This window comes from Liolophura sinensis, chromosome 4 (assembly GCF_032854445.1).
Source record: "Liolophura sinensis isolate JHLJ2023 chromosome 4, CUHK_Ljap_v2, whole genome shotgun sequence".
NCBI lineage: Eukaryota > Metazoa > Mollusca > Polyplacophora > Chitonida > Chitonidae > Liolophura > Liolophura sinensis.
In genome coordinates, this window is record NC_088298.1 from 10,869,763 (window position 1) to 10,879,362 (window position 9,600).

Below are 9,600 nucleotides of genomic sequence, written 5' to 3' on the forward strand. Positions count from 1 at the left end.
CATATGACTGAAAAATTGTTAAGCACGACGTTAAACCCCAAGCGCTCACTCATTACAATATAGCTAGGCAACACCAATTTTATTTTGTGTTTTACAAGTTAGCAGACAACATTGAAAATCCACTGTTTTATTTTGTTTGATCATAACATTTTAGATGATTTGCCTGTTTTTTCTAGGCTTTTCGATCACATAAATATTTTCATTTTACATTTTTAACAGAAATAATTGCTGGGATGGACCACATTTCTGGCAACTTAGATGATTTTTCAGTTTTATTTTGATTTTCATACCCTCCTCTGACAATGAAAAAATACATTCATTCTGCCTGTAAAACAAAAACTGAAACTGGTGTGGCAGGGTGATTAGTTAGTGAAAAATTCAGTAAGTAGTCAGGTAATTTACTCTTGCCACCATTTCCTCAGTTACACTTCTCACCTGCCCTGTAGTAGCCCGTCCTCCCTAATTAACGACCGTCTCCTCATTAACACAGGTGTCCACCAGCCAAACTCCTGGTAGCTGCCAGAGTCCATGTCCACAGAATCCATCTGGGGAAGCGTCCGCAAATCCTCCCGCGACAACTTCAGCTCACCTGAGAAGCCTGATTGCTGCATGCAGCTGAGAACAACGCGACAGCAGTAGGTGCACACACGCAGGTTACCTGTACAATAGAACATGTTAGCAGGTGGAACTCCTGTGATGTGTGTAAACATGTGGAGAGTCCAAATCTTACAACAACACTGAAGAGTACAGAGCCACAGAAGTGATATAGTGACTTTTTGGAACAGAAAAAAAAAATAACATGATGAAAAAAATACATGTAACATGGTAAAAAAAAAAGACACAAAAAATGTGCCATATCTAAATTTCAGCTTTGGCAATCTCTCATACCAGCCAATCAGAATTAAATCTGTATCCCCTTAAACTAACTTCAAAATCCAATTCATTGCATCGATATCTGTCTATCCACTATAATAAATCACAATGACAATCAAGAGCTAATAGGTTTTTTGATATGACAGCCAATTATCATGTGACGCTTTCTGCGCTAGTGATTGGCCGAGTTCATTACAGCTTCTACAACAGCAGACTTTATGTTCACTTTAAACAAAGAAAACATACTGCATGCGAGGTTTTCTAAACTACCACAATTTACTTTTAGCCCTTTTCTGTAGCACTGTGTGCAAGTCCGACATATCGGGAGACAGGATTTGTTTGAGTTTTTATCACATTCGGAGTTCGCACAACACTGTCACTTACTTTATATCAAAATAAAATGCATGTTTTATGATTTCCTGTATACAGTTATGCCCAGACGTCGCCAGCGACAGATAAACTTATTGTTTTGCCTCTCACCAGCAAAATCACAAGATCAACGGGTCGACATGGAAATTTCGAGTCCTGTGATTGTAAGTGGCATGTATCTACATGTATAGATAAAATCAATCTGTATGACTAACATTTCATCCGAGGGCACTTCATTACGTATTAAGAAAATCAAGCATTCAGGTTTCGGAAAAATGGGCGGAAGTTGAAAGTCTTTCAAATTATGCCGGAATGAACAAAAACTGTTTAGCTGTATCGGCCCAACCCACGTATATGTAGGTGTCACTTAAATCACAGTTTGACATTTCATCTCGTCTGATGGTAGGCCTAGTTTGCAAGTATTTATTCGCGGTATGCTAAATTCTGCTACAGCTTTGTATACAGAGTGCCCTGCAGTTTAAAAACAGATATTTGACACGACACTTCAGATGCGTAAAGGTGCTGGTTAGTCATGCTTTATTTCCACAGGGTATCCTCCCAGGTTCCCATTTATCACAAAATAACGATAATAAAACAATCAACCTGTTGTGAAGTGCATGTACTAAATTTATTATGATGAAAAGTGAGGAAAATATACACTGCTGGTTGTAGGAGCATAGGCGGAGTGCTCAGTGAAGTGTGCCCTTGTTCATTACATTCTTGAACTGTCCATATAATCCCCTGGCCACCCCAATGCTCTCCCGCGGCGCCCAGTCAGTAACAACCACAACCAACGCAATGAATCCTGGGATACACTTTGCACCCCAAGGGTGAAACTTTAGGGTCATTTACCATATACCAATAAAATAAAAAAAATGCATGTACCTGGCTTTATGAGCCACTACTATCAGACTACTGTATGAGAACACTCGGCATTCCAGCCAAGCCTGACCATTCATGCAGAAATTCCAAACATAGGCTTTCCCCTGAATTCTGGGCCAAATTGGCCACATTGGCATATGTGATAATAAGGTGAGCATTTAGCCTCTAACCAGAATCTGGCCAAAACTCAGAAAAAGGCATACAAGTGCTGGCCAAATTGTACACTGATCAGAGCCATTCATTTGATTATTGTTTCATGCTGTATTCAGGAATATTTCAATTCGAGGTAAAGCCCAGTGGGACTGCCTCACACTGTCATGTAGCTGACCTTTCGCTCGGGAATAAGCAGTAGGACAAGGGCAATGTCCTGCACCAGATATTATTTTGACAGGGGTCAGCTGTTTGGTACAGAACAGCCATGTAAATAAAAACTTTTTCTAATAGTAGCAGGAAGAATTGCGATTATGTCCTGCACCATCTTAAAAATTATTTCGGGGCTTGTCAGACCCCTAACAAAGCTGCAGTCAAACACACGAATTGGAATTAAGCTTGAGACTGCGTTGATCAAAGGCATATAGAAGCCATTAGAAAAATACTGGTGCAAACAGCCCGCCAGACAAAATTACCGCTGTAAAACACATACCTCTGTACCCCATGACTTTGCCTGGGAGTTCCTGATTACAACATTTACTACAGAAGATCTGCCCGCAGATACGGCAGTGGTGCCGACGGCGGAATGTCGTGAATTTGTCACCGCAATCGTAACACTCTCGGCAGCTACTGTCAGGCATCCAGTACTGCTTGAAATCACTGTCCTTGTATGTTTGTGGGGTCTGAAATACAGCAATTTATGTTTCAATGCAAAATGAATGAAGGGCCAGAAACTGGTGTCAACACACAAGAGGGCTTGAAGTTTGATATGTGTGAATCTCTACAAATGAATATTGAAATGTCTTTGACACTGTCAGGTTTCTACTTAACACATAAAAGAAGTGAAAAATCCTTTCTTGTTCTGATCCATTGCACTATGTTCATCAAAGTCAAAAAGTTAAAAATGATAAAGTAAACAGAAAAACCTGAAATATAAATATAAATAAATATGAATATAATTTAACACATAATTTAAATATAATACGTGTTTCATTTTTATTTAACTACCTACAGCACTTCTTATCTCCAGGATGTTACTGATCTGACTCAGGACAATAGTCAGTGGACATCTAATAGTTACAATAACTACTTACAGCTCTTCCTCTCCCCAGGATATTGCTGATCTGACTCAGGACAATAGTCAGTGGACATCTAATAGTTACAATAACTACTAACAGCACTTCTTCTCTCTAGGATATTGCTGATCTGACTCAGGACAATAGTCAGTGGATATCTAATAGTTACAGTAACTACTAACAGCACTTCTTCTCTCCAGGATGTTGTGATCTGTCTCAGGGCACTAGTCAGTGAACATCTAATAGTTACAATAACTACTAACAGCACTTCCTCTCTCCAGGATATTGCTGATCTGACTCAGGAAGCTAGTCAGTGGATACCTAATAGTTACAGTAACTACTAACAGCACTTCTTCTTCTCTCCAGGATGTTGGTGATCTGTCTCAGGACACTAGTCAGTGGACACCTAATAGTTACAATAACTACTAACAGCACTTCTTCTCTCCAGGATGTTACTGATCTGACTCAGGACACTAGTCAGTGGACATCTAATAGTTACAATAACTACTTACAGCACTTCTTCTCTCCAGGATGTTGCTGATCTGTCTCAGGACACTAGTCAGTGGACTTCTAATAGTTACAATAACTACTAACAGCACTTCTTCTCTCTAGGATGTTACTGATCTGACTCAGGACACTAGTCAGTGGACATCTAATAGTTACAATAACTACTTACAGCACTTCTCTCTAGGATATTGCTGAACACTAGTCACAGTACATCTAATAGTTACAGTAAGTACTTACAGCACTTCTTCTCTCCAGGATATTGCTGATCTGACTCATAACACTAGTCAGAGTACGTCTTTGGTCAGATTGAGCAGCACCGTTCCCCTGCGACACATCGCTGTCAACTGAGACATTTGGGTCCTCCACATCTAAAACAGACATGTACTGATTGGTAATTCAAGAAATTTCCACAGGGTCTGAGTCCCCAGTTTTTGGGGCAATTTAATTTATTGATTTGATTGTGTTTTGATGCCACAGCCAAGAATTGTTCACCTGTATGTTGGCGGCCACGGTGGAGGAAACCAGTGCTCAAAATAAACCACAGACCTTTGGCACGTTATTGACAAGCTTTCCCACCTGTGACATACACATCAGATATGCACATCATATTGGTGAGAGACACATGGTATCCAGCAACTGCTCACACTGGTGATGTTACCAAGGCGCCACAAGCAAAGAAATTCCCTAGCCATGGCCGTGGAGAACTTTGGGCATCAGGGCTGGATCAATCCGAGGTGAATTTTGGAGGGAGGATATGTGGTGGGTCACATAATCTCGAGTGATTCAGTTACTCTTGGCTTTTCTCTTAGATTCACCATTTCATACTTTCACTAAACCTCATATCCAGCACTTGTATTACCTCCCTTGTACTCCCATGAAGGCTGCGAGGCTCCAAAGGGGAACTTTGGTCCTGGTGACAAGTTAGGACGTGAGTCCTGCCTCTCCAGCGAAGCTTCTCGTGATGATGCCAGACTACTTGTTGACGAAGGGGGCTTGTCACTCTCATCTATGTGCAGATAAAGTTAAGACACATTAAAGGAAAAGGCCAAGCAACTCTTTTAGCACTGTGAAAATATTACATCAAATAATATACTCTATTGCCATAAACTGTATAATTTCAAAATAGTGTAAATGTTATAAAATAACAGCAATTTGGAAATATAAAATGTGATACTAGTACCTTTGCCTCTGCGTAAGAGCCTGGTGAGGAAGTTCCCTGAGGGCTTTACATCAGAACTCAGGGGACCAAACTCCGTAAATTTTGGCGGGCTGTTATCCCACTGACGAGCCATCACTTTACAGGGATTTCTTGGACTTACTGCTAGCAACTGGGAACTGCAATCAGTCCACAGGTGAACCACAGTCAAGCCACCAGCTGGGAACTGCAATCAGTCCACAGGTGAACCACAGTCAAGCCAGCAGCTCGGAACCGCAATGATGGCTCCTCCTAAACCACGTCCAAGACATGGAGACCTGAAAGTCAGGATAAGTGATAATTATTTATTTGTGGTAAAATTACACTTTTTTTTATTATATTAATTTCTAATTATTTTACTTGTGCTTGATGCCATAGTCAAATGGTTTCACAGGTATGAATTGACCCCGGTCATATTTATGGGTGGAAGAAAACAGATTACATTGTACCTGCAATGACCCACTGCTTTTTGCCTGGTATGTGACATAAAGCTTAAAGCTGTGACGAAAGCAGAAAGAGCTGGATTTAAGCATATGATCTCACTGGTTAAGGGTATGCAAGTTATAGATGATCAGTACACCGATTTGAGGCAGTAAGAGCCTCTTTTCACATAAAATAAAGGTGCACATTTATGGATGGAGGGATGATATGAACTCTTCTTACAACAATATTTGCAAGACAAGTCATGAATTTACCTCTAAACTCACAGCCAGATATCTTGTACATGTCAGACTGTAGATGAAAAATATTAAAATTTTCACCACATTCTGACCTTAATGCACCTATCTTTAGTCTTAGCACATGTGAGTACATGTACTGGGATACAATACGAGACACTTCTGTTCAGTTACTGTTATTCGTTTTTTTTGATTCTCTGCAAATGAAATCTCATGACCTCTCAATTATACACCATGCTTCTGGTTATGCCAGGATTTTTTCTTCTAGTTTTTTAAACTTAATCATCTTCTAGCCCTGGAGGGCTATGCTTGCAGGGGTTGTCATGGATTGCTCCCATTCACCTCTGAAGGAAGAATCATAAAATATTGGAAAGCAGTCTATTGCCAACACTCCCTAGCCTGTTACTCCTTCAGAATGCTTTATAGCGTCCCAGAGCACCCGTCTCTTAAAACCCTGAGCTGTCGATCACTCCAAAGCTAAATATCTATCCATATTTAAGCAATCTCAGCCTATATGATTCCAAGTAGCCAACATGGTGGCTGTTTCCCGGGTCTTATGACTGCAAATAGTGGGCATGTGTGTCCCAGGAACACGGATGGTGTATATGATGACACCCATCTTGGTGACGTTCAAAAGAGCAAAAATGTTGAACTTGCTGAAATATGATAGATCTTTACCTTTGGGATCATTGACAGCTTGGGATTTTAACAGTCAGATACCCTGGGATGCTAAGCACTGTAAAGGATTAGCTGAACATGCCTGGGAGGTTAGCAATCGACTGACTATGCGATCACCTGCGAGCATTGTCATCCAGGGTAAATCATCTTCCTGCTACACAAATGTCTGTAAATTAGCATATCGCTATACATTAGAAAACATTACTTGAGAGTTGTAAACACTAGGGTGATATTTACGTGTTGATTTTCACATGCATTCTGATGTCACTTTTTTCCCACGGTCACATGCTTTAACTGATTTTTCATTAGTTAAAACTGAATGGGGGGATGTTCAGTTTGCATACAAAAGAAAAACAGCGGAAATAAGACGTTTATCATATGACATTTATTAGATAATGTCATGTTTCGCTGTTACACGTGAGATTTCTGCATTGTCTTATTAGCGCTTCATACATTTTTGAAAGGATTTCTGTAGTTTGTTGTGAAATGGTTTTGAAATTCCATCAGACAGCTGATCGGGTCTGTAGCTGGTTGCTTATACCACTACAGAGTTTTTATGCTAGCATGTGGTTTTTAGACATCTTTAAAGACAGATGAACATGGTAAGGGTTGAATGCGCATGTCACATGGACAACATCTGAAAGGGTTTCCTCCATATCTGTCCAGCCTCATTCTGGGAAGTAGTGAATTGACGTGAGTAGTGACGTTGTAAAATTACACGTAAATATCACCCTAGTCTTTACAACTTCCCATTATTTTACATAAAGTGTGCAGACAAAAAGCATGCTGTGAAATGCACGACTGTTGCATATGATAATGGTTCAGATTGTGACTTGCACAGGCACCCTGAATGAAGGCAAGAATTCCATTCTAAACAGCTAGTGTCACACGGCACTGATGCTAAAGGCAGAGACTGTAAAGTTGTGACAATCAACTAGATCGTCTAAGACAACAAAACGCTCCAGGATTTCACATCTTTGTCATTGACACACGTGAAACTTACACTGTCATTAACTGGGCATCGCTTCTTGTATGACAGACAATGTGTCACATAAAACTGTTGCCGATCTCCCAGATTTTATCTGTCAGTCGATTTGATCCGCCATTCTCGTGACATTCGCCTGACAGCCGCAGATACGAGAGGTCAAAAATTTGATTTCCCGTCAACCCTTAATATATTTATTTCAGTATTGTTTATTTCAAGATAAATTGTGCTTGTTCTGTTTATTCAGTGTGAGATAATTACAATAAGTTAACATTTTTATTTTCACGGCGTACGTTGGTGCGGTCACATTTTAGGATAGCTAGCTCTGATTAGCGATCAAAACATTTCCTCGTGCGCCGTGTTAAAACTGACGCAGCAAGTTTGATGCGAGAAATCCTGGCGGGAAAGAGTAATCAGTGGTTGTTAAAACGTAAGCGCCTCGTGCGATCATAAAGAAAACAATGCGTTATATATTCCTGCATGTTCACTTTAAAGATTTTTGTCGTGTCTTTTGGTTTGTAGCTTGAAATCACATGTAGGTTACCGGAGTGCTGTTGTTGTTGTGAATGCATATGGAGGCTACCATGCAGGGATAGTACAATATAGTAATATACTATTTAGTCAGGAGTCCAGAGCATTGATTGAGGGAATCGCTGCTGTGAATGTTCAACAAAGAAACCAAAGCCTGGTGTTCACTTCGTTATGTTGTAAAATACATGTACTGAATGACAGGAAATATCTAGGATAGCTGTCTGAAAGAAAATAGTATGTCATTGTCAACGTCTTACAGTATGTGACTTATGTACATATGCATTAAGAGTATCAGGAAAAGAATTCAGTACACCCTTGCTACTTTCCTACTGATATAAGCAATATGTTTGTGTCAAGCTTTAACCAGTGCATGAAGTTATCGGATATATACACTCCTTAATTCTGACATAATATTTTAGAATTTTATTGTGTTATCAACACGCCAAATGATGGCGAAATAAAATGCTGAAATAGTGAGTAAAAATGAAGCTTCATTATTAGGGGTAACACTATACTTGTGTATTATGTGAAACTTATCAGTAGATCTAATGGGTTTTGTCAAGTTAACTCAATGGAAAGAGTGAGTGAGTGAGTGAGTGCTTGGGGTTTAACGTTGTAGTCAACAGTTTTTCAATTATATGACGATGGAGAGTGCATATAATGTGCCTCCTTGTTGCAGGACAGATTTCCACCATTCTCTTTTATCTAGTGTTGCTTCACTGAGACAACCTACCGAAGACAAGTTAAGCCACCCCACCCGAACCATCGTGCTGATACGGGTCAACCAGTCGTTGCACTTCCCCTTAAAGGAAAAGGAAACACATAAATGATGCCTAAATCAGATGAAAGAGCGTCAAAACTTATTTGCAAATATGATCTTTAATGTTTTTTTGGATTTTTTTTTCAAGGGAAATGGGTATTTGAAAATATTTTTGTATGGTGGGTATTTGGGACCAACTTTTGATGTTTATTGTTGTTACATAATAATGTTCTAAATAAGGATGAGATGCTGGTCTACTAAATTTATTTGAATGTAAATTTGTTTTTTATATTGAAACATATGCATTCAACCTAAATAATGGTAATGTTTATGAACATATTGAAAATATGAATATGATTCAAGATGAGGTTTAATACATTTGTTAGCTGAAAAGAACAAATTCTAGTGCAAAATATTTATTAAACCTGTGTTACATCCTCATTTATGACATTATAAAACAAAGACTATAAATGCTAAAAGATGGTTCCAAATACCCACAATACAAAAATTATTTTCAAGTGTCTTTTTCTCCTTAAGGAAAAAATATTGAAGACCACACTTAGGAATAATTTTCACACTCTTTCATTTGAACTTAGTCATTTTTATATTTTCTCCACCTTTAATGCTGAATGCTGTGCGAGGAAGCTACAACTTCCTCTTTTTAAAGTCTTAGGTGTGACCCAACCAAGAATTGAACCTGGATCTACCGCCACTGAAGCAGACACTCTTCCAACTGAGCCATAGGGGCCAGTCTCAATGGAAATACAAAATTGTTATATCTGTTACAATCCCTAGAGCCTGTATCGGAGGACACAAGATGCCCACAACAAATTTATAGTCTTCCTTTATGATTTATTTATTTATTTGTTTGATTGGTGTTTTACGCCGTACTCAAGAATATTTCACTTATACAACTG

General features: G+C 39.2%; 1 protein-coding gene across 1 annotated transcript in view; it reads right to left on the bottom strand.

Moving 5' to 3' along the window:
• Positions 1-5,324, bottom strand: part of LOC135464410 (1-phosphatidylinositol 3-phosphate 5-kinase-like) — a 60,355-nt gene extending 55,031 nt beyond the window's left edge. Inside the window, exons 1-5 of the mRNA XM_064741837.1 lie at positions 5,038-5,324; positions 4,717-4,863; positions 4,095-4,225; positions 2,768-2,957; positions 436-658 (exon numbers count right to left, since the gene is read on the bottom strand). Of these exons, the coding sequence (XP_064597907.1) occupies positions 436-658; positions 2,768-2,957; positions 4,095-4,225; positions 4,717-4,863; positions 5,038-5,149 (803 nt within the window). The 5' untranslated portion in view covers positions 5,150-5,324. The remainder of the gene's footprint in view (positions 1-435; positions 659-2,767; positions 2,958-4,094; positions 4,226-4,716; positions 4,864-5,037) is intronic.
• Between the last annotated feature and the right edge of the window lie 4,276 nt (positions 5,325-9,600).